This window comes from Dipodomys merriami, unplaced genomic scaffold, assembly GCF_024711535.1.
Source record: "Dipodomys merriami isolate MVZ:Mamm:240054 unplaced genomic scaffold, mDipMer1.0.p SCAF_28, whole genome shotgun sequence".
Classification (NCBI taxonomy): Eukaryota; Metazoa; Chordata; class Mammalia; order Rodentia; family Heteromyidae; genus Dipodomys; species Dipodomys merriami.
Genome location: NW_027204270.1, coordinates 17,238,881 through 17,266,661, shown reverse-complemented (window position 1 = coordinate 17,266,661; position 27,781 = coordinate 17,238,881). Strand labels below are relative to the sequence as shown.

The window sequence follows — 27,781 nt, the reverse complement described above, 5'->3', positions numbered from 1 at the left end:
ACAAGCATGAGTCGCATTAAGTGGTTGTTTTAATAGACACAATATGACAGTATGTGGTGAAGCTTCTGTGCTCCACCTTAGCTGTGGCAGAATTTGAATGCACCTTTAGCATATATACTATTTAGCTTACAGTATTTACATAGCTGGCAACGTTCTGTGGCATGAGGCAGGTAGCTGCAGAGGCAGGGGTGTTGCTCAGTGCTGGCAGTGCAGGCTTGTTGTGAGTTCACACCAAAAGCTGCTCTCAGAATCCAGAACCGGCTGGACACAACAGCGTCCAGGGCTGGTCGGGTGAGTCCAGGCAGGCACCTCTGTTGCGGCTGCCTGCCCAAGGACCAGTCGCCTCTTTGGCTTGCGTGGGTGCGGTGGCAGCCGCGGAACCTAGCAAAAGCACTCAGGACAGGGCTGTTTTCCCTCCAGTCTCTGCCAGGAGCACTGTGGGTATGGCTCAGGAAAAAGAGGTGTCAGAGCTGCACTGGACCCTGGGCCGGCGTCTGCGGGGGGGGGGGGGGGGGGGGAGCGCCTCCTAGCGGAGACTAGCCCAGAAGAGTGGCGAAGGCCCTGCCACGCGGGAGAAACGACCTTGTGTACTGCAGGAAGGACGGTGGGACCAAAAGCGAAGATGCGCCTGGCACCGCAGATGGTGCTGGGATCCCAGCAACTTGGGAGGTGAAGAGAGGAGGCCTGCGGTCTGAGGCAGTCCTGAGCAGAACGTGAGATCCTCACTGAGAAATAACTGCAGCACGCAGGGGTTTTGTGTGTGGCTCAAGTGGAGCGTGCTTGCTGTGCTGGTTAGAAACCACAGCACCACACACACACACACAATTACCTTCATCTGGCCAGGGCTGTGGCCTTCCCCTCTTTTCAGCGAGGGTTCCCACCTAGGACTGCAGGAAAGCCTGGAGGGGAAGGGCTTGCCTCGTGGCTGGTGGCGATGCCTGCAGCCTCGGGGCATGAAGGAAGTCTTCACCAGGGCCGACTGCGGTCCTGGCCGTGGGCGCAGCTCCCCACGGCTGCGGCCAGGTGTGCGGGCGCAGGGAGAGCAGGTGATGGGGGGAGGGTCCCATCTCCGCGGGCGCCTTGGTCACGCCGCGTGGGCAGGGAGTGGCAGGAAAGCAAGAACTCGAGGCTGGCGCTGACTGCGTCCTGGTTTCTTTTTATTTATTTATTTTTGTTCTTTTTTTTCCTTTTTTTTTTTTTAAGTATGGAGGCTCAAGTATAAGATGTAGATTTTTTTTGTTTAAGCTTTACAAAAAAACAAAATAAAACAAACAAACAAAAAAAAACTCCTTTTGCATTCCATAAAAATTGACAGAAAAGCACCTGGCCAAAAGAGCAGACGGTCGCCCGCCCCACGCCGCCCCGCCCCGCCCCGCCCCGCCCCAGCCTCCGCACCGGGCCTCCGCACCGCGGTGCCGGGCGCCCGTGCTCCAGAGCGGCCCCTGCCCCAACCCCAAGCAACCCCCAAACACACGCGGAACCAGATTTCCAGTTTTCATCTTTCACACACCACAGTTATTTCATAAAATTTTTTTGTTTTACATTTTTTACACCAATGTAACAAAAAGGTGGGAGGGAGGGTGATGGTGTATTATGCCTGTAAATGGGGGGGGGACCCAGGCAAACACACACGCATACACACACACACACACGCACACGCATGCACGCACACACGCACGGGCTTTTATGGGGACATTGAGTTTCGGTAGCAAAACGTGGTGGGAAGCAGGCGCGGAGCCGGAGGAGGGGTCATGGGGTTTATTCTGGGGAGCGATGGCGCTGTGCAGCGGACGATGCAGTTGTTATGTGACCTGTCTGGGAGGGGGGGGGGGGAGAAGGGGGAGGGGAAGGGAGGGAGGAAGAAGGGAGCAGAAAACGAGTTTTCTAAGAAAGGAATCTAATGAGTGCATGGCGTGTCTGATGAGCGTGAAGCAGAGGTTTAGCATTGCTGCTTTCTCTTCAAAGCCTCCACCAGGTCGTTCTTCAGCGCTTCTTGTTTTGATTTGTCTGCAAATGTCTGCACAGACCTGTGGGGAGGGAGGACGGCGCCTGAGAACAAGGAGAGGCGTGCTGGCACCGGCTGGCACCCCCCTTGGAGGCCAGGAGGGTGCAGAGGGCTGAGTGGCACCTCGGCACCCGCCAGGCTGCAGGAGACCAGGCCACGGCAGCCAGCAGGGCCGCCGCGGCTCAGGGGTGGGCATAAGCCATGCGGTAGAAGCACTACGCAGCCGAGGCCCCGCCTGCTAGACCTCCAAGGGCCTGGCTCCTCATCACACGAGACCCGGCAGGCCTGCACCTGCGCACGCCAGGCCGTACGGCGCTGGGGCCACACAGCACACGCAAAGCGGCTGGGCTTCCAGTGGGCAGCTCTGTCGGCTGCTCATCAGCCCGGACCCTAAAGGGGCAGCCCCTGCAGACAGGACCTGGCGTGGTGGGGAAGCACTTTCCACCACGCCAGGAGCAGAGATGGTGGAAATACAGTATGTAAAACACAACACGCAGACAGCGCCTTCCCGCTTGCCACCTCACTCAACCTCACCAGCATCTCGGGAATCCTCATTATTCGTCAAACTTACCCAACATCGCTTAGCTGTGGATTTACTGAACTGTGGAAATCACATTTTAACAGACTGGCAGCAGAGGGACAAAGAGGGGCCGCAAGGCTCAAGCTTGATTCACATTGTAGAAGAGGAAGGAGCACAGGAAATGGGGGGGGGGGGGGTTCCATCTACCAAGTCCTGGTATGGAACAGACCCCATGCACCAGAAAAGGCGCCCCCTGCTGGCTGCCGTGGGCTCAAGCCAGCACAAAGACCAGACGGGCACGGGCCTCAGTCCAGCGGCATGCCGACCCCAGGCGGGCCACTGCCAGTTCCCCCGCCCCCCATCTGTTAAAAAAAAAAGCAGGGATGCTGACTGCTTCCCTCCATCTGTATCTGTCACAAGCTCAAGTCATGGTTCCTGGCCATTGTCAATAAGCAAAGACTGTTTTCCTTTCCACCCCCGTGGCCCGCGCAGGACAGCTGCAGCTCGTTAGGGGAAAGGTGGTGCTGTTCTCCGCAGCATGGGCACTGCCTGGCCGAGGCCTGCAAGCCGGGCCGGGCCGGGCCGTCATGTGGGGCAGGCGACAGGCACACACACGAGCAACTACTGGGGGGGGGGGTATTGTTAGTGCCCTGGCTGGGGCTTCTTCAGAACAAAAGCCCAAGCCAGGCATCATCCCGCAGTGCCACGCACACACTCCACACACGTGACCCGTGTCTGTTACGTGGGGCTGAGGCTACACGTTAATGTGGCTGCTCCACCGGCCACGAGCAGGATGGGGTTAGTGGCGGTTTAAATGGGCACGCAGCAGCCTCCGGCTGGCCGAGCTGGTGGGTTGGCTGGTGAGTCCCGTTTAGTGGGGAGGCCTTGCGCCCCGCGGGCGGGGTACCTGGATCGGCTTAGTTATCAGGCTGGATGTAGACCTGGCGCTGGGTGAGCACCTGCGAGAGCTCCCTCTGCAACTGCTTAAACTTGTGGTTGTCGGGGAGAGCATCAAGAGATCTACAGTGTTCAGAGGGAGGAGCGGGAGGAAGAGAGAACAGCGATGCACAGCCTGGCCGCTGAGACACGTGGAGGAAGTAGTCTACGCTGGCGTGGCCCTGGCTGTCAGGGATGCACACCCCATATCCCGGCCACTGGCGGGGGCTGAGGCCAGCCAGGCCGGGGGGGCGGGGGCAGATGGTGGTACAGTTGCAGCCCCAGACATAGGCCCACCACAAGGCCCACAGGGCCCTTGGCTGATACAGGCCAGGGAGGGCTAGTGAAGGGGCTGCCCTGCCCCCGCCTTATTCTAAATCTGAAACCTGCCTCCTGGACCAATTCACAAGCCAAGGCGACTCCCAGGACGGTGCCTGCCTTTCTGGTCCTGTCCTGACATCTGGGCTAGGGAATGGGGCTCAGGGGGGCGCCTACCAAAGGCACAGCAGAACACTGGGGCCTGAACGGAGGAGCAGGCTGCAGGATGCTCGGTCGGCCCCAGCTTGGAACCTGTGGGCAGCGCCTCCTGGTCCGGGTGAGGGCTGCTGAGGCCTGGGGCTACCCAACTTGCAGGAGACAGGCCAGTGCTCCAGCTGACCCTCGGCTGCTCCTCCTACCTACTAGGTTTGGCCTCCCGTTCAGAACACCATGGACCTCCTTCACCCTCCAGCGTCTGCTAGGTGGCCATGCAGAATCCAAAGCACAACATGGCCAGGTGGAGTTCGGGGCCCTGGGCACAGCCAACAACCATGGCAGAGGGCACAAAGTGGGGGTGGGGGTCTCTACCTGTGCCAGATGCTGCTGCCCTGAAGCCTTGGTCAGCCAGAGGCTGGGTCGGGTGGGGGTGGGAAGAGTCTGTGGCTGGGCCTAACTAGCAGGGGGGTAAACCAGAAGCTGCCGAGGTGAGTAAGCGAAGGAACCTCAAACTACTGAGAATACAAACTGCAAATACTAAGTTCTAAACCTTGAAAACTTACGTGGAAATCCCCAGAGCGGGTATGTGAGGGACGAGGCTGAGGCACATGGACATAGAACCAGGATTCATACCCCTTTTTGATTCCAAAACTTCAAATTTTTGGTAGATTACCTCAGTCCGTTGACAATATCCTTTGTTTTCCCAAAGTAGATCTCATTCAGTGTACTTCTGATTTTATTTTCCATGTCCTGGAAAGGGAGGTTGGTCAGCCAGGATGGCAAACAGGAATCCTAGGCCCCGCACCCCACCCGCCACCAGCCCACCCTGCGGTCCCCGCTGTGGCCACACGGGGGAGACACAGGACTGCTCCTCTGCCAGGACCCCATCTACAATTTGTGCTGAGCCTTTCCTGCTCTTAGGCATGAAGGAAGCCAACACCTAGGGACTGACAGCCAACTCTGACCACTACTGGGAGCTGGTCTAAACCACATCACCACCCCTCAGCCTGGCCATCAACTACGGGAACAATTCTGTGAAACCGGAGAACACTTCTCCGCTTCCAAACTGTGGTGACAGGCAAAGCCTCGGCCCCAACTCAAGTTGCTCCAAGGCACGCCCGTGTTCCAGGGATCTGCTTCCGGCCCAAGCTCCAGTCTGTTCACACCCAGTGGATTGAGGCAGACAGGATTTGGCTCTCGCTTCCCAGAACCAGGACAGAGTGCAGTCCTCGGGGGCATGTGTGGGGCAGTGTGTATGGGGGGGGGGGATGGCCCAGACTTGGGGGACCCCAACTGGGTGGCAGGCACACGCTTCCCGGGCTGCAGAGGCACAGGTGTGAACCCCAGCCCTGAGTCCTGACGCCCACTCACCTCTACCAGGCGCCCGATATTGGCTATGTGTGGGGAGCAGTCGCTTACAGTTTCATCTTTCTCCATCTGCAAAACCAAACCAAACAAAACACAAGTCAGAGAAGGCAGCAGCTTCCGAGAACACGGCCTGACTGCGCGGCCACCTCTGTCTTTTGTGAATAGACGACGGTTCCTGCTGGTGGCGCTGTGGAAGCCATGCATCCACTGTTACAAGGACACGTTTCTAGCACAAAACCACCGAAGAAATTTCAGGTCACCAACAACCCAAGCCTCATTTCTGGGGGAATCTGCTGGGCCTGGAGACGCCTTGCTCTGCCTGCCCAAGGCACAGGCATTTGGTTTGGGACCTGGGGAAGCTGCCGTGTACTGTGCGGGGAGGGACTGGCCAGCCTTGGCAGAGGCAAGGCGGAGGCGGCCAGGGTCGTGAAGTGACGATGCATGCATGCAGGGACCTGGGCAAACCCTTATTTTAGAACCTGCCCTTGTCCATTTGAAGATGGGGGCGGGGCAGGGGACCTCAGGAGGTGATGCTTTAAGCCCAGGCAAGTCAGCTCTACCCCCTCGGGGGGACGCTACAGCTACACCTGACAGGGCTTGGGAATCCTCAGGATCCCAGTTTTAATACTTAGTTCTTTGACACAATCCTTTCCCCCCCCCCCCCACCCTACCCATCTCCTTTCCTCCCTCCCACCAGTACTAGAGCCCTCACACTCTGGCTTGGCTTTTTTTTTTTTCCAAAAACATTTTTCAAATTTTTTTTTTCAAAATTGAGACTTTTATTGTTGTTGCTGTTGTTGGTTGTGGGACTTGAACTCTGGGCCTGGGAGCTGTCCTTAAGCTCTTCAGCTCAAGGCTAGGGCTCTACCACTCGAGCCACAGCACCACTTCCGGTTTCCTGGACTTTCCTGCCTGGGCTGGCTTTGAACTGTGATCCTCAGATCTCAGCCTCCTGGGTAGCTAGGATTGTAAGCATGAGCCACCAGCGCCTGGCTTTCCAAAATTGAGACTTTTTTAAAGGAGAAGTTTGCCTGTTTTCAAGGGTCCCTAGCAGGAACTCTAATTATGTAAGTCACTGCTAAGTCATTGTTGAGATACAATGCACAAGCTGGGTAAGTAACAAGAAGCAGGAAGTAGGCTGGTGTGGAGGTGTATACCTCCAACTCAGCACTGGGGAGACTGAGGAGAGAGACTGGGGAGAGTTCCAAGTTTGAGGACGGCCTAGACTGTATGGTAAAAGCCCGGCCACCCTAGGCGAGTGAGAGCATTTTGAGTAACAAAAAGGAAATGTGAAGAGGAAACCATTATTAGGATGGTGAGAGGCCAGAGTTAACACAGTACAGACTGGAAAACGAAAGCAAATCAAAGATTTTTGGAGAGGAGGAAGCCAGGGACCAAAGGCTCATCACAGCCAGGGCCACAAGTGAAGTCAGGTGAGCAGCTCAGTGTCTGTGCACCCGAGCTTTGTGCTTCAAAATCAACAGGCACCTTTCATCAAAGAGGCGGAAGCCACTGGACCCTTAAAGGAGAGATACTGGGAGTCAGGGGCAACAGATGGACTTCCGGGAGCACAGGGGCCCCTATGCCTTGGACAGGGAATTCAAGCCCAGTAAAAGGCTCAGCAGGGGCTGCGGGCGATAGGCCAGGCATGAGCAGCAGAGCTCCTGGCGCCTAGAGGCAGTTTCCACGGCCCCTCCCCCCGCCCCAGCTCCCCTCCACACCTGGCCAGGGCCAGCTTGCTGGCAATGCTGACCCACCAGAAATAGAACTATTTTTGTAATGCATATATTATTACATCCTTATAAAAGTGGCTGCCAGAAGCAAAACATTTTTATGTTCTGTGGCCACACAGATGTTCCGTAAGGTAGTTCCAATGAGTCTGGAGTCTGCCCAGCCCTCCTGTCCCCAATGAGCCCCTCTCCTCTCCATGGCCAGTCTTCAAGCGGAGGTCTCTCCTGACACAGAGTGGCATCACGAAGCCGTGTTTGCTCCCCGCCCTAAGCCAGAAGAGCCCTGGCTGGTCCCAGGCCTCCACCTCTTGTCTGTGAACTAAGGTACACAAGAGGCAGAGCAGTGTCTGGTGGGCTGGGAGCGTGTTCCCCCGGCAGCGCAGGGCCAGTCCCGGGACCCTTTCGTTCCTGGGGTCTGGACAGCTGCCTCCTTGTGTTGTGGGCACAAGGCCAGGTAAGGCCAGGATAGAAACTGCAACCAAGCCACAAGTAAAGCAGCATCCCAAGAGAGGTGGGCCTGCCCGGTGCAGGTACACGGACTCAAACTGTACATTCTAGATCTGCACCGACGACAGTATACAGCAGCACCGACTTTCAAAACTGACTTCACCAACTCAGGGAGGGTCAGTTCAGATGGCGAGGTGCTCCACCAGAAAAGCCAAGGACAAACCACCATCCCGGGCACAGAGGGTCCAAGCAGGGCCCACCCCAGCTGCACCTGCCTCCTCCAAGCACCGCCAGCCCCTCCCAGTCCCACAGGACGCAGCTCCCACCAGCCTGCCTTCTGGGTCAGTGTTCCTCGCTCCTAGGGGCCATGTTCCCCTAGCTAACACGCCCTGGCCCTGCCCACCCTAGATTCTGCCCACCTGAAAGGAACCATGGGCTTTGTCCCCTGAACAAAATCCCTGCCTGACCGAACCAGGTGCGGTGGGCCTCTGCCGCAGGGCCGAGGTGAGGGGGAGGCGGAGCGCCGCCTGCCCACCGCCGTCTGACCTCCCTGTCCACCTGCACTCCACCCTCGCAGCTAAATACTTAGAATCGGTGAAGAATAAATATCAAACCAACATCTGCACGGCCCTCCCTCCCCAGGAGCCCTTGGATCTTTTCAGACCTCTGGTCTGCTGCTTTCCCGTGCCTCTGCTGCCACCTGGCAGAAGTGACCTTGGTGCCATAGGCCTTTCTGCAGGTCCACCACCTCCTGTGGGGGCCCACAGCAGCCTGCCAAGGGGCACCCCCCAAGTGGCCTCTGCCCTGGCAGAGCTGCAGGCCAGTCAACACTCCATCTCCTCACCTTCCTAACTTCTGTGTCAAAGACAACCTTGGGCAGCGGCAGCCAAAGGCCATGGAGAGGGTGGGCCAGGATGAAGGAAGTTCACAGCAGGGTGTGTCCAGCTAGCTGGGGAATGCAGCTGCAGCCCTGGGGCAGGCATCAATCACCAGAACCTGGAGGTCGCCCTCCGCACTCCTGCTGGGGGAGTTGGGGGGGGGGGGGGCGGCAAGCCTTTCTGGTTGCTGCTGTTGGCGTGAGTGCCTGGGGCCACACACAGGCAAGGTGGGGGGGGGGCGTACACCCACAGATGGCCAGGAGGCTCGCAAGGCCAGTGCTCAGTATGGGGACCGAGGGAGACGGTGCCCCCCTCCTCCACCCACGGGCCTTCCTTCCTGCCGCTGTCCGGGGATGTGGGGGTGACTGTAAAGAGGCCACAGGCATACAGTTCTGACCACCCCACCTCCACGTGTCTCCCAATGCCTCCCGCCTCACCCTTCTTTATTCTCACCCCACCGCAGGCTTGCCTGCCCTACCTGCTTGTGTGTGTGGTGGTCAGGGGAGCGGGGCACGGTGGGGGGCAGGCCTCACCACCTTTTCCCGGACAACTCTAACAACCTTGTCAGCCTGGCCTGATGCTGGCTGGCAGAGCCATCTCCTGAAACGCCAGGCCCCACATGGCCTGGCGCAAGGTCTGGCCAGTCCATTCGCCTCTCCATGCCTACCTACCAGCCACACAAAGTCAGACCAAGTAAGTGTGGCCTGGCAGAAAGAGCAGGTATTCCTGCCTGACAAACCTGGGTTCAAATCCTGATACTGACTTACTGGCCAAACGATCACTTAACCACAGGAGCCTCGGCCTGGGTCTGTCAGATGGGTGGGGCAGCTCTCCCTGTTCACAGCCGCATAACCCTGTACCTCACTGATCCCTCATTCACTCTGCTTTCCTGGAACCCCTTCATCTCCCATCCAAGACAAATACAGGCATTTTTCCAGGGCTCATCTGGGACCCGCAACGAAGCCCCTCAACCCCAATTTCCTCTGCTGGCTTAGAAGCTGGGCACCGTTAACGTAAAACTATCCACCTCACAGTGCCCCACGCCCCCTCCCTACTTACAGGGGAGGGGAGCCTCAGCGCTAATGCAGCTCAGCTGGGCGAGGGTCCAGCCAGAAGAGCCATGGCAGAGCATGCGTTTCCTCATTAGAGCCCCAGGAGCAAAAGGCAACACAGACAAGGCCCTTGGCCCCAGCCGAGGTGTGGTGAGGACGGCTGCTCACCAGGCCGAGTTTGGCTTGGCAGGGGCCTCTGCTCACAGCAGGCCGGAACCAGACTCTGGTTGCGGGCTGACAGCTCTGACTGAAACCATTAGGAAGACTCAGGATTAATATTTGTGCAGGTCACTGTCCACCGGATGGAAGTTATCCACAGTTCCATGCGGCCAGGATGCAGGAAGCAGTCTCCAGATGCAGGGTTTCCCAGCCATTCTGTGTGTGTGTGTGTGTGTGTGTGTGTGTGTGTGTGTGTGTGTATGTGTGTATATGTGTGTGTGTAATGGATCTGCTTCCTGGAGGGCAGTCTCCAGATGCAGGGTTTCCCAGCCATTCTGTGTGTGTGTGTGTGTGTGTGTGTGTGTGTGTGTGTGTGTGTGTGTGTGTGTGTGTGTGTGTGTGTGTGTGTGTGTGTGTGTGTGTGTGTGTGTGTGTGTGTGTGTGTTGAATGGATCTGCTTGCTGGAGGGCAGTCTCCAGATGCAGGGTGTGTGTGTGTGTGTGTGTGTGTGTGTGTGTGTGTGCGCGCGTGCAGTCTCCAGATGCAGGGTGTGTGTGTGTGTGTGTGTGTGTGTGTGTGTGTTGAATGGATCTGCTTGCTGGAGGGCAGTCTCCAGATGCAGGGTTTCCCAGCCATTCCCGTCTGTGTATGTGTGCCTCTCTGTGTCTGTGGTGGGATGGGGTCTGCTTGCTGGAGGGCAGGGGTTGGTAGGCCTGTCCTGTCTCCACCAAAGGTCCTCATCTATGCAGACGACAGGGCTCTGGCCTGGGGTGGACACAGCGCCTCCCCATCCCGGGTGTGCAGGCCAGCGCCTGCCTGGCAGCACCACTTTCCCAAGTCTGTCACTGACAAAGTTAGGAACCGCACCCTTTCTGCCGTGCATGTCTATCAAGAGCTCTCACATGGGTCAGTATCATTGGTTTTTGGTGCTGGGGACGGGCCAGGGCTTTACATGTGCCAGGAAGCCCTCTTCCAGCAGGGCGCATCCCAGCCCAAAGCATCACTATCTTACTGAAGGGGAAAAAAAAAAAAATCTTTTGATACTGAGGGCAATTGTCAGTCAAAAGCCACTCAGAAGTGGAGGGGTTCCGTGCAGCAGGCACTCTGGAGCATTTGCCAGCGCCATTCCGCCTCCCCCCCCCCCCCCCCCCCAGCCACACACACACACTCAAGGGCAAAGCTCAGTTCTTCACAAGCCGCACATCTTGTTCCTTGCTGTAGTTTCCTGCACTGGGCAGGCCCAGGGAAAGGCCCATCTCAGAATGGGATAGGCGTGAGGGGTCTCCTTCGGTGGGCCGCAGGGTCTGAAACCTGCTCAGATGCTTCCAGCAGTTCTCATGCAGACGTTAAGGCAGTCTGCACCTTCTCAGGTGAGCTCCCAGTTCAGCTTGGACACTGAAAAGGATGCCTAGCAGCCTGGCGAGCTCACACCATCCCAAATTTTAACCACATATGGAACTTCCTGGAGGATTTTGTTAGAAAAAGGCCTATCTTGCTAGGCACTGATGGCTTACACCTGCAATCCTAGTTACTCAGGAAGGCTGAGATCTGAGAAGCACAGTTTGAATCCAGCCTGAGCAAGAAAGGCTGTGAGATTTTTATCTCCAATTACCTACCAAAAAGCCTGCAGTGGAATTGTGGCTCAAGTGATAAGAGTGCCACTCTTGAGCTCAGGGACAGTGCCCAGGCTCTGAATTGCACACCCACACATGCACACGTGTGCAGATCTTGATGAATTTCTCAATTTCAAATACGCTGGTGACACTGATGCTTGGCCTCAGGTATAGCTGGTGATGCAGAGACCTGGACTGCACAGCAGCTTACAGAAAGTTGACCAGATGGAACAGTGGCTGACCCTGGCCATACAAATGGAGAACTCTTAAAAGCACCGCATGAGCTGTGGTTGAGGAATGAGGTGGTGGTGAGCCCTGGTGAGGGAGAGGAAACGAGGCGAGTGTGCAAGACCCTTGTCCTACCACAGTGGGAAGCCAACTGGGCAATGGCAGAGATGCCGGGAAGCCCTGGACATTGTATTTCTAGGTGGGGTAAGCCGCAGGGGGTCAGCTCTGAGGCCGGCGCTGCGGCATCTGCGGCTGGCTAAGAGTGGGAACCGCACCTGTCTGGTGAGGCTGCCTCCAAGGTTCATGGTGCCCGAGCCGGATTTGTTGGTTTGCAGCCACAGCATCACCGTGGAGGTCAACTTGTAATGGGCAGTGCGGCCACTGGACTTCTCCTGAGGGGGATACAATGGAGATCAGAACTGGGGTACACCTGAGCAGAGGAGGGCCTGGGCCTTGTGTGTGGCCTCTGCAATCTGGGGTCAGTCTATCTGCCCCCCGACTTAAGTCATCACCACAACACCTCCTCCCCTATAAAATCCCAACTCGTTTTTAAAGGGGCAGAACCTCAATTCATGTGTATTAAGCTTTTTTGGGATCTGTAGGGTGATTGAGTGAAATCTTGACTCATCTTTATCCAAAAAGGCTTCAGGGATCCGCAGAGGTTCCGTCCCAGCAACACCTGTGCCCCTCGAGGTCATGTGGAGGGTCAGAGCTGTGCTGTGGGGTAGGGGGACCGTACCTGCACCTCCACCACATGGATGGAGTCCCAGCAGCCTTTGATCTTCTTTGATCCATCTCCAGCCTTCTTTATGAGAATTACTCCAGCAAAGCCATGATCCAGATCCCAGAGGTAGACAGACGAGACGCCACCTTCAAAATACCTGCGGGAGACAGGCCCACGTGCCCGTTACATGTAGTCAATTCCTGACCCTGGTCCCGGCTGCTACTTAGCAATACGGCACCCAGATGATGTCCCTAGAATTGAAGGACCTAGGACTGAAGACCACCTGGGGTCAGGGCAGTAGGCTCATCCTTGCTTGGGGGAGATGTGTGGTACTATTTTCGTTAAGAGAAAAATATGGACGTAGAGAATCACCAACTGAGTTTGACCTTTGAGTCCTTAGCTAGCTCACTAAACTTCTCTGGGCTTTGGCTTGCTCCTAGATAAGGACCCAGCAGTGTGTGACCCATAGCAGACAGCTGATGGAAGCCACTGCGACCACAGTACTTACTATTATCAACAACTGTTCGGTATTTAGCTTTTGAGGAAGCTATCTGACAGGACAAAGGGGAAAACAGCAACAAGCCCTCTTCTTCCAGACCAGGACTCTCTTTGATCTTATTTACGAATAGCGAGAAAAACCCAAGCCAGAAATGAAGGGCTAAGCTTGGCAACACGGAAAAATTCCTAGTCATGACGAAATGGGGGGAAAAGAAGGGCCAGGAGCACAGGTGGTCAGTTTATACCTCAATCTGAGGTGACAGACAGAGGCTGCAGGAGCAGAGGTCCTGATGTGGCCTACTGAGCTACTCAAACTGATAATGCTGGGGACTCACACATCTCCTAACCAGCAACATTCTTGAACAGAAAGATCTCAGGAAACCTGCTACTAGTGCAGCAGGCACCCCTTGGAACAGGCCAGGAGGGGAGGTACCATGTACACTGGACCTCATTCCTGACAGGCAGCTTCAGGGGCACTGAGGGCATCAGGCATCTGTGGCCAGTGCCCACTGCCCCTATGGCAAGCGCTCCTCATGGCTCATCCACTCAGCTGTGATTTGCTAAAGGTGAACAACCAGAGGCCAGCTGTGTAAACCTGGGCCCAGAGGGATGACACACAGGTTATAAGAAGTAGACACTGACAATTACTGTGTTTGATATTAAAATGAAGCACTAAAGTGTAACATGTTTCTGTGGGTTAAATCCTAGTACAGCTATGAGAACATGAGTAAAAGGATCACAGAATTCTTTGTTCCCACATCTATAGGTTCTATTTCCTTGAATTCAACCAACTCTGAACTAAAAATGCTTAAAAAAAAAAAAAAAGTACATTATTTGGCCAGGTGCCAGTGGCTCATGCCTGAATCCTAGCTACTCAGGAGGCTGAGGCCTGAGGATCGCAGTTCAAAGCCAGCCTGGACAGCAAAGTCCGTAAGATTCATCTCCAATTATTACAGAAAAAGGTGGAAATGGAGCTGTGGCTCAAGTGGTAGAGTACTACTCTTGAGCACAAAATTTCAGGCCCAGAGTTCAAGCCCCAGTACTGGCTTAAAAAAAAAAAAAAAGCCTCTACCTGTATTGAACAGCAGACTTTTTTCTGTGGCACAAGAGCTGTTCACACACAGCACATACAGGGTGCTGGGTGTCCGAGGACTCCGGTATCCACCAATGCCTGAAAATCACCCTCCACCTCTCTGTGGCGAGGGCTGACTACGTTCTGTTCTTACAGTTTTACTGTACATCTATTCAAGTGAAGCCATTTAGGCTGAGGGCCTCTGTCCTACACCAGCCCTCCAAGAGGCAGGGCCCCCAGTAGGTCATTCTGGAATGTTCCTGGGATGTGTACAAATGGACCTTCCTGCTGGACCTGAGGTCTTATGTTGCTCAACCTGGTAGCACGGGTTCCAGACCCCTTCTGGTTTGTCCTCACTAATGGTGGTGACTCCTTCAGGCCATGTGTCCACCTGGGAGGCCTGAGGGAACCCGAGTCCCCAGGAGCCCATCTGCTATCTGTCCTGTTGGTGTAGCTGGGCACTGATGGCTCACGCCTATAACCCCAGCTACTCAGGAGGCTGAGATCTGACGTTCTCAGTTCCAAGCCAGCCCAGGCAAGAAAGTCCTTAAGACTCTTATCTCCAATGAACCACCAGAAAACCAGAAGTGGCACTATGGCTCAAAGTGGTAGAGTGCTCACCTGAGCAAAGAGAGCTCAGGGACAGTGCCTAGGTCCTGAGGTCAAGCCCTGTGACCAACAGCAACAACAACAAAAGGTGATCTACCAAGGCCTCTCTTAGAGCCTGAATGTTGGGAGCGCAGTCCCACATCAGAGGGGGGAAAACCACCTTAAATCTACCTTAAACCTGTGGCTCTTCCCATGCTGAGACAGGGCTGGGGCTGTTGGAAGCAGGCTTGGAGCCCAGGGCATCTTCTCCTTCTGTGTCCTGTGGTTTGGGAGCTGTAGTATCGCTCCAATCTGGGGCCAGCTCTTTGGAGTGTTGGGTTATTGGGGAGAGGCAGGGTCAGGCTGCCCTGGAAAGGAGCCTGGGGAAGGTGGGAAGGCGGGAAGGCTGGGGTTTCACGGCCCTTGTTAACAACGCTGGACACCAGTTCCAAAGTGCCAGTGGCCTAAGGTTCGTCTCTTCCCTTACTGGTCTGTTTTCTTCCAGAGAAACAAAACAACAGCGTTTATGTTTTATCCAGTGGAATGGTTGTTGCCATGCCAACGCCCCACCCTGTGGCCCTGCTCCTGCTCGCGCTCCAGGCAGCTTGGCTCTGGCATCCTCAGCTTCCCCTGTGGCCACACGGATCATGTCTCAAATTTCGAAATGCTGGAAATGAAGGAGGTTCCAACTGCAAGCCAAAATGTGATCTCCTTGTGGGTCACTGTTCTGTTTCCCAAAACTTAAAAACTTACTGCAAGAGCATAAAAAGAAGGCAATTTAAAAATTAGCCACAGCCGGGCACCGGTGGCTCACCCCTATAATCCTAGCTACTCGGAGGCTGAGATCTGAGGATCCGAGTTCAAAGCCAGACGGGGCAGGAAAGTCCGTGAGACTTTTATCTCCAATAAACCACTAGAAAACCGGAAGTAGCGCTGTGGCTCAAGGGGTAGCACACTCACCTTGAGCTGAAGAGCGCAAGGACAGCACCCAGGCCCAGAGTTCAAGCCCCATGATTGACCAAAAAAAAAAAACAAAAAACCCACTCAGAAAACTAGAAATGGCGCAGTGGCTCAAGTGGTAGAATGTTTGCCTTGAGCTGAAGAGCTGAGGGACAGCACCCAGGCCTAGAGTTCAGGCCCCATAACTGACCAAAAAAAAAAAAAAAAAAAAAAAAAAAAATTAGCCACAATACCAGAAACCAATGTACACCATAAATCTGAGTTTTCCAAAGTCCTTTCCAGCCCTCGTCCAGATGCCTAGTTTTTATATAACCCTAAGCACAGCAATGGGGCTGGATTAAGCTGGGTTTTCTTTCACTTGGCACCTAGTCACCAGCACTTTTCTGTGGAGCCCCGTTGGCAATAGCTGGGACAATATTCCACTGAGCAGGAGCCTCACTTACTGGCGACTGGAGTTTTCACAGAGATGAAATGATGGCAGAGCAGGGGCAATGCTGCCGGCCACTCACCTGACCGAGTTCCACCTCTGAATGAACAGGGGTGTTCCCTGGTTGGGCAGGGCTCAACTGGGACTTGGTCTCCTTGGGTGCAGCCCAAACACCACAACAATTCAAGAATGGACTTGATTCCAGGCACCGAGAGGGACCTCCAGAGATGTGAGTGGCCACAAGTCTCAACGTGACACCAAGACAAAGGGAGAGAGAGGCTGCTTTGCAATCTCCCCAAAACATCAGGCTCGCTGGCACTCACTGTCAGGACAGCTCCTGGCTTGGTCGGGTGCCGGTGACCGTGGGGTGCACAGACAGCCCCCCATTACATGGTTTATGGTTTTACTCTGCGCGTGAAGCTTTAATTAAAGAGAGACCTCAACAAGTTTCTGAAAATATATCCTTACCTACTGTACTTTGATCATAATGACATGAAACAAGGAAAAAAATCATTTTTATGTGGTTCGCATTTATGAGTTTTTACATAAAGGCTTTTGCGGGTATTTTAAGAATGTGCTAAAATGTTGTTTGAAACCACATGAAGCCATCTGAGGAGTTGCCAGCCAGAACTAACAGCACACACATGGAAGTACTTTAACTGGCCTTTGTATATTTAATGAGTCAAATAGTATTAATATTGTTTAAATGATAACATGCTATTTCAATAAGGGGGCTCCGCCATCACCAGTGACCCATTTCGAGTCTTGCACATCATCGTGAGTGAGCCATCAAATGTGGCCAAGCATGGAGAGCAGCCTCAGAGGATCGAACTTACCCTGCCTGCAGTTCTGCCAGTGCTCTCTATCCTTCAAACTCTCTCCAGGGAGGGAGAATGGGCCCAGGGATGGCTACCGTAGCTCTGAGGCTGGGTTCAAATGGGAAATCTTGGAGTTCTGGACGTGAGGTCTCAAAGAGGAATGCATGGGCTCCTCTCAGGAAGCACAGGGTTGAAATCACATGCGATCAAGACAAATGACCAAACCGGAGTCCCCCAGCAGGACGACACGGTGACAGCCTCATGAAGACCGAGAAGGCACCTTGGACAAGGGTTGGACTGTGCAGTGGGGTGGCCTCAGAAAGCTCCTGGACTTGATAGCAGGTGGAATGACAATCAACAGTGGGTGGGGGACCAGGACCAGAGCACCGAGGCCTCCGCTTTGCTGATGTCCACAGAGTGAACTCTGTCAACTGAGTGCCAATGGTTTCCCAAGAAGAACTGGCAACTCCCAGCAGGCAGATGGACTCTACCGAGGAATCAGTGTGCTGAGAATAGATAGATGGAGACAGATAGGGCCACCTGGGGCTGGAGCTCTAAGTCCTGTCTGTTGGTAACAGTATAATGATCATAAACAGGCAGAGGCAGACATCTTGTCACTCAGGGATACCTCTGCACCAGGTGAGCCAGGAGCAAAAGCCCAGACTCTCAGATGGGGCTACTTGCCAGCACAGTCAGTTCTAATCACGCACCTGGTTGGGCTCAGTCTCTACTACCTGTAAGATCTTTAACTGGGTTTGGCTCATTGCCTGATGTCAGTGATTCTCTTGTCAGAGACCTAGCTTATTTCTCTGTGAAATAACTCGTCCAGTTGAATAATCTTACAGTTAAGTGTACAGTCTATGCCTGGAACTCTTTGACCACAGGACTTTGAGGATTGGAGAAAAAAGGGAACATATACCTCACCCTCACAGTGACCTGAAGGACAGAAAATAGTTTATGGTGTGCTTGAAGCCACGGTGTGCCTGGAGACTCTGGATGGAAACTTGTTTTTGGGAATCTGAGCTGTAACTATGACCTATCCAATCCCCAATCCCGGTCAACACCAAGCTGCAGAGGAACAGGAGGATGGGTCTGGAGTGACCTCTCTGCCTTCCTTCAGACTCCTCCTGGCTCAGAGGCTGAATTCCAAGTTTGAATACAAAGGCATCCAACAGCTAGCGAGCGAGTTCCATGACTATCTCCATAAAAAAAAAGAGCCAGGCTGGGAATGTGCCTTAGTGCACATCTAGTACATCTCTTAGAGCATGCCTAGCATACATGAAGCCCTAGGTTTGCTTCCTCAGGACCACATAAGCAGAAATAAGCTGTAAGTAGCACTGTGGCTCAAGTGGTAGAGTGCTAGCCTTAATTAAGTTAAAGAGCTCGGGGACAGTGCCCAGACCCTGAGTTCAAGCCCCACAACCACCAACAACAACAAAAAAAATAAAAGAAAAGAAAAAAGAAAGAGGCAGCCAGTGCCAGTGGCTGACGCCTGTCATCCTAGCTACTCAGGAGGCTGAGATTTGAGGATCATGGTTCAGCCCAAGCAGGAGAATTTGTGAGACTCCTATCTCCAATTAACCACCAGAAAATCAGAATTGGCACTATGGCTCAAAGTGGTATAGCACTATCCTTGAGTGAAAAAAGTTAGGGACAGAACCCAGGCCCTGAGTTCAAGCCCTACAAGAGGGGGGGGAGCGAGAGAGGAGAGAGAGGAGATAGATGAGGAAAGAGGAGAGGGGAGAGAGAGAGGAAAGAGGGAGAGAGATAGATAGAGGAGAGGGGTGAGAGAGGGGGAAGACAGAGATGAGAAAGAAGAGAGATGAGAGGGAGGAGAGAGGGGGAAAGGAGAGGAGGAGAGAGAGGGAAGAGAGAGGGAGGGAGGGAAGAGAAGGAGAGGGAGAGAGGGGAGGGGGAGAGAAGGGAGGAGAGAGGGGAGAGAAAGAGGCGGGGGGAACTAAGGGGACAGGACAGACCTGCTAAGGGGATGGCATCCCACTGCTGGCCAAGAGACAAACGCTGAGGTTCCTAGGCTCCCTTTTGGCCACTACCTGGCTGGGCCTCTGTCAAGAACTGTCACCTGACCCCTGGCCTGTGACCTCTGCAATGCTGACACAGTCTACAGACCCAGATTTGTTGGAGAAGCTCCATGGGAGCTGGATGGGGCTTTTCTCGTGTAGCTGTCTTTATTGAATAAAGACAAGGCATATTACTTTGACACCAACATAGGGCCAAAGACAGGAGCGGGTCAGAGAGTGCTTCCCAGATCTGACGCCCCGCTCCCCCGCCCCCCAGACTGGGGGCTGATTAAGGCCTGAGGTAGAAACTGAGTCCCACAAGGGCAGTTCTGAACCAATCCTGCCACATCTCTGCTCTTACACTCCTAGCGACAGGAAGTCCTTACATGCCTCAAGGCAAACATTTCTGCTTGGAGTAATTCAAAATAGTGCTCTGTGGACCTGACCCTTTGCTTCTGCCTTTTAGAGCCACACAGAACAAGAACTGAATGCCTTTCCCTCAGACCGTCCTTTCAGCATCTGAAGCTGGCTTGCTTAACCTCAACAAGTTTTCTTTTCCGGTCTTCCTATCCTTCTGTTAAACCATGTCAAATCCCCATGGGCCCAGACTCCTGGGGACTTGGGGTGGTGCAGGCTGTTTCGGAGAGAGGAATGCAGATGCAGGGCCCCCAGCTCCCCACGTCACAGGCTCACACGGGCAACCCGGGGCTCCTCTCTCGCGTCTGACACAGCACTTGGTGGATGGCCCTGCTCTCATCGCCCACTCAAATCTGTTATTTATCTTTCGTGCAGACATGGCTATGCCATTTCAGCTTATCTTGTCTATCAGGCCACCACTTCCAGGAGGTCTTTTCTCCTGGGAGCGTATGGGAAAGCAGGAGACCACGCAATGCATTGCTGAGTTCCAGGGTCTGTGAACCAGCACTCTGTCCTCCAGAGCTCCTGTTTTCTACAGAAGGAGCACGGTGGCCACAGCGAGGGCTCCATGGGAAAGATGGAGGCCCAGCGGAGGCTACAGTCTGCCACTTCTACTATGCTAGGGGACCAAGACATGAACGCCACAGTTTGACGGGTGTCAAGACTGGTTGGGCTATCTGAGGAAGAGCAGAATGGAACAGACGAGGCACACTGCCTGAAATGCCAGCTGAGAGGTTCAGAAGACTAAAAACTGTCAGTGCAACAGAAACAGCAAAATCCTCCTTCACCTGGCACCAAGCTGGTAACACTGGCCCTCAGCAAATCCAGAGTTGCAAGGTTCTGAGGGTGTGTGTTCTGAGGTCTGTGTCCTATTGTACATACATGGTCTGTTCTGCTTCTCAGATCTCAATAGCAGCAAGATGTATGTTTGACAGTCACAAGGACACTTCTGCACTGTAACTGGCACTCAGACAAGGCAGGGCTGATGGGCCACCCAACCAAGGAGACTACAATGCAGAGGCCGTGCCAGGCCACCAGGCGCTGGGGCTCTGGCCCTAGGACAATACATTTGTCTCTTCTCCAGCCTGAAACAAGAAAATGACTCCCAGCTACCAGCAGCAGTTTGTTTTTTCTGACCATCTTTAACATCCTAAGAACAGGAAGGAAGAAAGGAAGGGGGGAGGGGGGGAGGGCACATGGTTTCCATAGGTAAGAACCATTCCACTGCACTTTGGGAAAGAAAAAAAACCTCCATTTTGCTTGGAGAGGCATCTAAAGCCAGCCACCTCCTGCCACTGCAACTGACATTCCTTTTGCATCCACTGGCTCCAATTGAGAAGCAAGGCGCACCCCCTGCCAATGACGGGGCGCTGCCACCGCCCCGACTTCTGCCCAGTTTAGAGAGCTGTAGGCCATCAGCAGGTACTCTCTTTCCTCCTCTGGTTATGCCAGCTGTGCTCAAAGGTGCAGGTAGCCAGTAAGTTCACAGACAGGAAGAAAACAAGGGGAAGTGCGACCAGAAGTGCTGGCCTTGGTGCCTGCTCATTTGCACAAGGTAGTTTTGCTCTGTGCTGGGGGGCAGATGGTGGCCTTGATGTGCTCTGAACTGCCCAGGAGGTAACCTATCAGAAATACAAGCCACTGCACAGTGGCCTGTCCCTGAGAACTAGACTTGGCTCCACACAAAATGGAGAAAGAGCAACACGTGGCACAAGGCTGGCCACGTCCACATGGCATGCTGGGACCGGCCTGCCTGGCTGTGTGTGGAGTCCAGCCGTTATTACCAGTTTCCAGCCTGTGTCCCACAGTCTGCCTACAGACAGGGGACAGGTAGTGTGGGAATTCCTTCCAGTACACACAAGTGCAAAGCTCCCCTGAGCAAACACATCAGTTAGTTGGCAGCAGCTCTCTGAAGCTTGCCATAGGCTTTTATTTTAGTTCAAGGGAAATAATGGAAGCAGCAGTGCAGCAGGAGGGGCTGCTGGCCAGCTCTAGGCTGGTTCAAGGATCTGTAGCATCTGTAGGTAGTACTGTGGTGACTGTCCCCAGTAGAGTCCTTGGGGAAATGCTGCCAGCCCCAAGGAGATCAACAGATCTTGCAAACATATCAACAATGAAGATGTCTGGGACTTCAAAGCCATCACTATCAGCCAAAGCTGTCATTTTACACAACCCATTTGGGGCTGAGGGCTTCACATATATGTCACAGTTAAGCAAAGTGTTGTCCAGAAAGGGAATGTACCCAAGCCACAGAACTGGGATGGGATGTGGGCTGTCCCCACACCAGGTTGTCAGGTTGTGTGGCCCGAAACATCCCAGCTGTGGTGAGAGGAATGTATAAGTTAAACGCAAGCACAGGAACTCTGTCCTACACACTGTCTGACACTGTCTGAGCCGTGGAACTGCTGAACCCTGAGCATACCTGTATGTCACACAGGGCTTCTGGGGGACCAGAGCCCCCGAGGCACCCCCGGGGGGGATCATGGGCACAGTGAACTGGTTTTCTACCCACTCCTGTTTCCCATTTAACTTGCCTTTCATAGATGACAACATAGATCAAGGCAACCGATCTGCAGTCCCAGAGGGGAGCCAAGTGCAACACCCACCCCCCAGATCCTCCTGAGGGTGATGTACAAGCTGTGAGGGGAGGGGCAGACCAGGCCCCTCCCCAGCAGGTGGCTTCCTACCCACCTCCCTATGCAGTTAAAATGACAGAATGACCATGGGCTGGAGGCCTGGCTCAAGTAATCATCAGCAGGAGCTTCCTACCCCCCAGTTCAATCCCTAGTACTGACAAAAGAAAAAAGTGTATCTGCAGTGAGTCCCACTGACAACTTCCAGCAATCTCACAGGCCCGGTGTGGCAAGCAGAGTCAAACCACAGGCAGGGTGTGTCCTGAAGCTCTGGATGCATACAGATGCTCACATTACGTACGCCATGCCCAATGGTCCCTCCAGATCTGGAACCTTCTAGGGCACATTCCTCATGGCTTCATACTCACTCTGCTGCTCCCTGCTTCCCCTTCCTGACTCCCATACCCCAAAGTCCCAGGGTCGGTGTTTCTGGCAGTGGAAAGTACCTGGAACTTGAACTGCAGACCTCACTGGGCTTTTGGTAACCAGCCAGTCTGGTCCTCCCCTTGCTGGCCTCTGCTCCAACCTCCAATGTTCAGAACCACACCCGAGTCCAAGCCCCCACAGACTATGTCCTGCTCACATCCTTCTCATGGACAACAACCTGGAGCTCCCTCCGTGTCACGGACCAGGCCCCTGTGTCCCCTCTGCTCAAAGCACTGCCTGGCTGCTGCCCTTCCAGGTTTGAGGCTGAGGATGCACTTGTAGGAGTCACAGGACTTGGAAGAACAGAGCTGATCAGCTGAGGGAGAAGGCTTGGAGCATCCAGCCACAAGCCGGGTCACACAGGACACAGTTCGCCAGTAATGAGCTGGATGAGGCAGGGAAGCTAGTTACAGACTCAGTGCTCAGGTTGTGACTTACTGCAGCACGTACTGGAACCTCAGACTCCTAGCAGGAAAGAGGGAAGCCAGCACAAACCACACTATGTGGGCACTGGGAGCTACTCTTATCAGTGGGAAGCCTTCTGAAATCCAAGCTCCTGGATGTGAGCCAAGGCTGGCCTCACTAGTAGGCCTTTCGATGAGGTACAAGCCAGACCTACTATCAGCCCCTCTCCCCCCTCAGCTGCTCCAGGGCTGTCCTTATCCACAGCTGGCACCTCTGCTCTTCTCTACCCCAAGCCAGCTCTGGTTCCTTTCTGCACCTACTAGATGGGCAGACATCTGTCCATTTGTGTGTGGCCCATTATGCACTCCTCAGCCCTGGAAAGGCAGAAGCCTCATAAGGTAGGGCTAGGCCTCCTTCCATCATAGCTGCACCCATTTGTGCCACATTCCTGGGAAGTTCTTGGTAAAGGTCTGTGCAATGACCCATGATCTCTCTCAGGTCATGGCAGGAACCAACAGCACTTATCTGAATCCTCACTTTCCATTTACTACTCCATGTCTCCTTGTGGGTGATGGCTGAACTGTAAGACCTGAGGCATAGCCTCCAGAAAGGCCAATGTCAACATAGCCTGGTACCCCACCCCCACCAAGGCCAGGGCACCAGAGCTCTTACCCCATCATCACAGGAACAGAGAGGCACCCAGCACTGGGTGGTAGTGGGGCCTGAGCAGCCTGGGGGCATCGTGTGGCTATGAGGAAACAGTGGCAGGGGCTCACGACAGCATGCGGGGAGCTCTCAATATGGACAAGGAGGTGGGCTCGGAGAAGCTGGCTTGCACAGGGGAGTTACTTGGTGGGTAAGGGCAGAACAGACTCAACTCCAAATCGCTTCTCAAGTCAAGGTTCTCCCCATTCTGCAGCCTGGCCTGATCCAGGGTGGGCACTGGAAACTCCTGCTGGAGGCTGCCACGCGTCTGGCCCAGCAAGCCTGCTTGAATCTCAGTGGCCTCTAATACACTGAGAGGTCTCCTCAGACAGGAGTACTGGACACTCAGGGCTCATGTCCAGAGGGAGAGGCCATCCCCAGGAGCCCAGAGTCCTGGGGCAGGGAACATGTGGCTTAAAGAACCCAAGAAATAAGGGGACAAATGACAGATGGGTGGTTGCTCACATCATCAGACGCACTGGGCTGAAGAGTGGAAGGGGCAGAAACAGTCAAGACTCTAAAATGGCTGCCAACTAGACAGACAGGGTAGGGGATGGCGAAGGCTCATTTATCCAGTACCCTGGGTCACTCCTGTAGAGGCCTGTGGGCTTCTGGGACTGCCATGGGGACCCAAGCCGGCCTTGTTTCACTAGGTAAACTTCTTCCAGACAAGCAGAGTTGATTAGAAACGCTAATTAAAGCTTTTGAAGATTATCTCAGTCCCCAAACAAGGAAGAACACAAAACTCTGTTCCTCCACTCCTCCCACCCCCCAGACTCTGGCCTTCATTAAGTTTTGATTTCAATCAATTGCACACCCACTAAAATTAACTTATAAGGCCAATAAATTGCAACCGCATGTCTGGAATATTATCTGCTCCAAGCCAAGAGCCAGGGATCGCAGAGCACAGGCAAGATGTCTAAGATGTCTGGCACAGATGGGAGCAATCGTCTGTGGGAGCAATTGGTGCTGCTCCTCCCCTCAGCTAGAACATCTGGTCTTGGGTAGAACAGAACCCAGGCCGAAAGAGGCCAGGCAAGACTCAACCTGAAAGCTGGAGCTGGACAGGCTTCCTGTCTTCTCTGGGAACCTGGTGGGTTAGGATGCTGACCTTGGAGCCCTCAGCAGCCTTCTGTGGCCTTCCCCTACAGTGAGCAAGCTGTATTCCTGACAGCTGTATTGAAGATGCCACTTCCAGTTCCCACCCCAGAAGATGGACCACTCAGGTTCTGGGACTCTAAGCTGGATGGGGCTCAGGGTTGAAGCAAAGTATCACCTCTGCCAGGAAAGAGTGCAGAGAGGGCCGGAGTATGGATTAGTGGTAGAGCACTTGCCTAGCATGCACAAAGCCCTGGGTTTGATTTCACAGTACCACATACACAGAAAAAGACAGAAGTGGCACTGTGGCTCAAGTGGTAAGAGTGCTAGCCTTGAGCAAAAGAAGCTCAGAGACAGTGCTCAGGCCCTGAATTCAAGCCCCAGGACTGGCCAAAAAAAGAAAAAAAAGAAAAAGAAAGGGTACGGAGAGATCCAAAAGCCAGCTGACCTGGAGTGTGCTACCTTTCCCAACTTCCCAACTCAGTTCTAGCATCTACAAGGAGCTGGGTCCACTGGGAGAGGGATGAGGACCAAGGCGGGGGCAAGTGCCTGCAGTGACGATCCGTTCCTGCAGTCCTAACACACAGCCAAGGTGCCACCACCACGGCATTTTCACAAAGTGACTCTTCTAGTAACAGCTACTTGGCACTACCTCCCCTGGGGAAAACACTGCTGGGATCCTTTCAGCACAGAATGCCCAGGAAGGTCACCAATAAACGGTGTGTCGGGAGAGTCAGGAGGAGTGGGAAAGCCAGGAACCACTTGGGCTCCACTCTCTAGGCCTCCTTGCCTCCTGCCCTCCCAAGGGGCAAGAGCCACACTACCAACTGCTGGCCCTTGAGTCTGGAGTTGAGAAATGCTGCGCACAGGCTGGGATGGGGTGCCGCATCCCACAGGAGTTACAAGCCAGAGGGCCTGTGCGTCAGCCACCCCGGCCCCAGCCCGCCACTCAGACCAGACTGACTCCATGTGTGGGTGATTAACTCCAGCCCCAGCAAAGTCAAAGCCTTTGCAGACTCAGGATCAAAGCTGGGCCCTGAAGATGATAGAATCAAGTTTTTCCCCAGGATCTCACGAGGGGGCTTTTTTCTTTCATGACAGAGAACACTCTGGGGAGAATGTCTCTGGAAGGGCCAGCTGTGGGTTGGGTCACATTTCAGCTCTGGGCTTGGCACTTGCTGCTCTGTTCCTCCACTTATCTTTAAAGAGCTCATGGAACAAGGACAAGGCCACAAGGTTCACAGCAGGCACAGAGGGAAGTCCGCTGGCCTCGCTCTCGCCTGCACACCTGCACTGCCAGTGCCAGTGCCGCCCCAAGTGGGGGAGGCCTCGTTTCATGGTGTGTGTGTGTGTGTGTGTGTGTGTGTGTGTGTGTGTGTGTGTGTGTGTGTGTTGTGTGTGTGTGTTGTGTGTGTGTGTGTGTGTGTGTCCTGTGAGCAAATCTAAAGTGGCCTTCCCACTACAAAGGGAAGTTTCGTCTACAAATAGGAAGCTCCAACCAAGTTCTCAGCAGCTTAGCATCCCCCCATGTGGCTAGAGTCTGGGCAGTTTTAGGGATCTGATGGGTGGGTAGTCAAAAGACTCAAGCACAAGCCAAGTAGTCAATTCTGCCATTCACCAGGACCTGAGGCTCCTGCAGTGAGCATCATGAGGAGTCTGGGCTGGGTCAGCACAGGATGTAGGGGTACTCCACACATGTCCGGCTCCCTGACCCTGGGCACAGTGATGCCCACTGTGTTCTGGAGGCGGTGGCTTTTCAGACATCCTTCCTTTCTAGCAGGGGTGAGGGGTGGCTCTCTCACTAGGCCTGGAATACAGGCCACTTCACGCCCTGCATGTGGCGGCCTGGCAGGCTTGAGGTGGTGTCAGGTGGGATGAACTTCCTTACCACAGAGACCTCTACCTAAGCCTATTCACCAGCATGAAAGGAAGACAGAGTTCTGTGGCTTTGATCATAGGATGACAATAAGTGAGTCATGGGTCAATGGCAGGGAGGGTACAAAGGTCAAAGAGAGAGAGGCATAGCTCTTCCACCCTAGGGAACAATTTAGAAAACTCAAGTGTCACACTCTTAATGGCCAGTGATACTCGAGGATCAAGGCCTCAGAGACATACAAGGTCTCTATTCCAAAATTAGAGGGAAAAGAGCTCAGGATCCACCACCCCACCCTCAGACTACTACTCTGAGGATGGGAAAGTCTGCAGGGGAGCAGGATACGGAGAGGTTAGAGTAAGAAAAAGGTGAAGGAAGGCTAATGCTGTGGCACATGCCTTCAATCCTAGCCACTCCATTTGCTGAGGTCAGGGGGATCATGGTTTGAGGCTAGCTCAGCCCCCCCTTCCTCCCAAAAAAGCTAGATGTAGTGGCAGGCACCTGTCAGCCCAGCTGTGCAGGAAGCATAAATATGAGGAATTCAGCTCAGGCCAGCCCAAGCCCCCCCCCCAAAAAAAAAAGAGAGACTGTTAAGCCACCTCGTTTGTAAAAATGAAATAAAATAACTAAAGCATACGAGGCACCAGTGGCTCATGCCAGTAATACTATTCAGGAGGCTGAGTCTGAGGATCATGGTTTGAAGCCAGCCTGGACAGCAAAGTCTATGAGACTCTTATCTCTGCTAAATTACCAAAAAAAAAAAAAAAAAAAAAAAAGCTGGAAGTGGGGCTGTGACTCAAGTGGTAGAGTGCTAGCCCTGGGAGGGCTGGGGGGGGGGAGGGGGACTGACTCAAGGAGGGCTGGGAATATGGCTTAGTAATAGAGTGCTTGCCTAGCATGCATGAAGTCCTGGGTTCAATTCCTCAGTACCACATAAATAGAAAAAGCTGGAAGTGACACTATGGCTCAAATGGTAGAGTGAACAAAAGAAGCTCAGGGACAGTGCTCAGGCAGGCCCCTGAGTTTCAGCTCCAGGACTGGCAAAAAAAAAAAAAAAAAGCTCAAGGACAAGCCCAGGACCTGAGTTCAAGCCCCAGAACCAGTCCAAAACAAAACAGAAACTGAAACAAAATCAAAAGCAGCTACAGCTGAAGGCAACGCTTATGATTCAAGTGGTAGAGCACATAATAAGCACATGGCCTAGAGTTCAAACCCCAGTTTGACCCCCTAAAAATGTAACATCCTGAAAACAAACCCCCAAGAAAACATAAAGCAGATTGGTTTTCATAATTTTTAGCTCAGAGTGGTGAAGCTGATCCCACATGGGCCAGCTGGGGAGAGCTCCTCACAGGGGACAGCGCTGGGCCATGTCACTGGCTGTCCCAGGCCAATTTAACCACTTGGGGCCCCTCTCTGAGCCTCTCTGTCTATGCACTGGGCATCTCTCCCTTGGCTGACAGCTAAGTGTGAGAGCTTAGGGACAGTTGTTTTGAGCTCTGAGTGCAAAGTCCCACCCCTCAGTGGGAAGGACAAGATGGATGGGTGCAAGGGGAATAGAAATCAAACACAAAAGCAGGCTCATCCCACGCTTGGCCCTAAATGCATTGTAAGACAACATGTCAAGGTCACCTTATTGAGGAAACAACCCAAATGTTTTTAAGTCTATAAAAGTCAGAATCCAACTCTTCACCAAATCTAAACATGCAGCC

The 27,781-nt window shown here is 53.8% G+C and overlaps 1 protein-coding gene across 4 annotated transcripts in view; it reads right to left on the bottom strand.

The window, feature by feature from the left end:
* Window positions 1-1,130: 1,130 nt before the first annotated feature.
* Window positions 1,131-27,781, bottom strand: part of Capzb (capping actin protein of muscle Z-line subunit beta) — a 123,157-nt gene continuing 96,506 nt past the window's right edge. For 2 of the 4 annotated variants that reach the window (XM_070037798.1, XM_070037796.1), the window contains exons 5-10: window positions 12,150-12,291; window positions 11,686-11,802; window positions 5,307-5,372; window positions 4,609-4,685; window positions 3,433-3,545; window positions 1,131-2,027 (exon numbers count right to left, since the gene is read on the bottom strand). In XM_070037798.1, coding sequence (XP_069893899.1) covers window positions 3,443-3,545; window positions 4,609-4,685; window positions 5,307-5,372; window positions 11,686-11,802; window positions 12,150-12,291 — 505 coding nt within the window. In that variant the 3' untranslated portion in view covers window positions 1,131-2,027; window positions 3,433-3,442. The remainder of the gene's footprint in view (window positions 2,028-3,432; window positions 3,546-4,608; window positions 4,686-5,306; window positions 5,373-11,685; window positions 11,803-12,149; window positions 12,292-27,781) is intronic. The other 2 variants (XM_070037799.1, XM_070037797.1) reach the window with 1 other exon arrangement.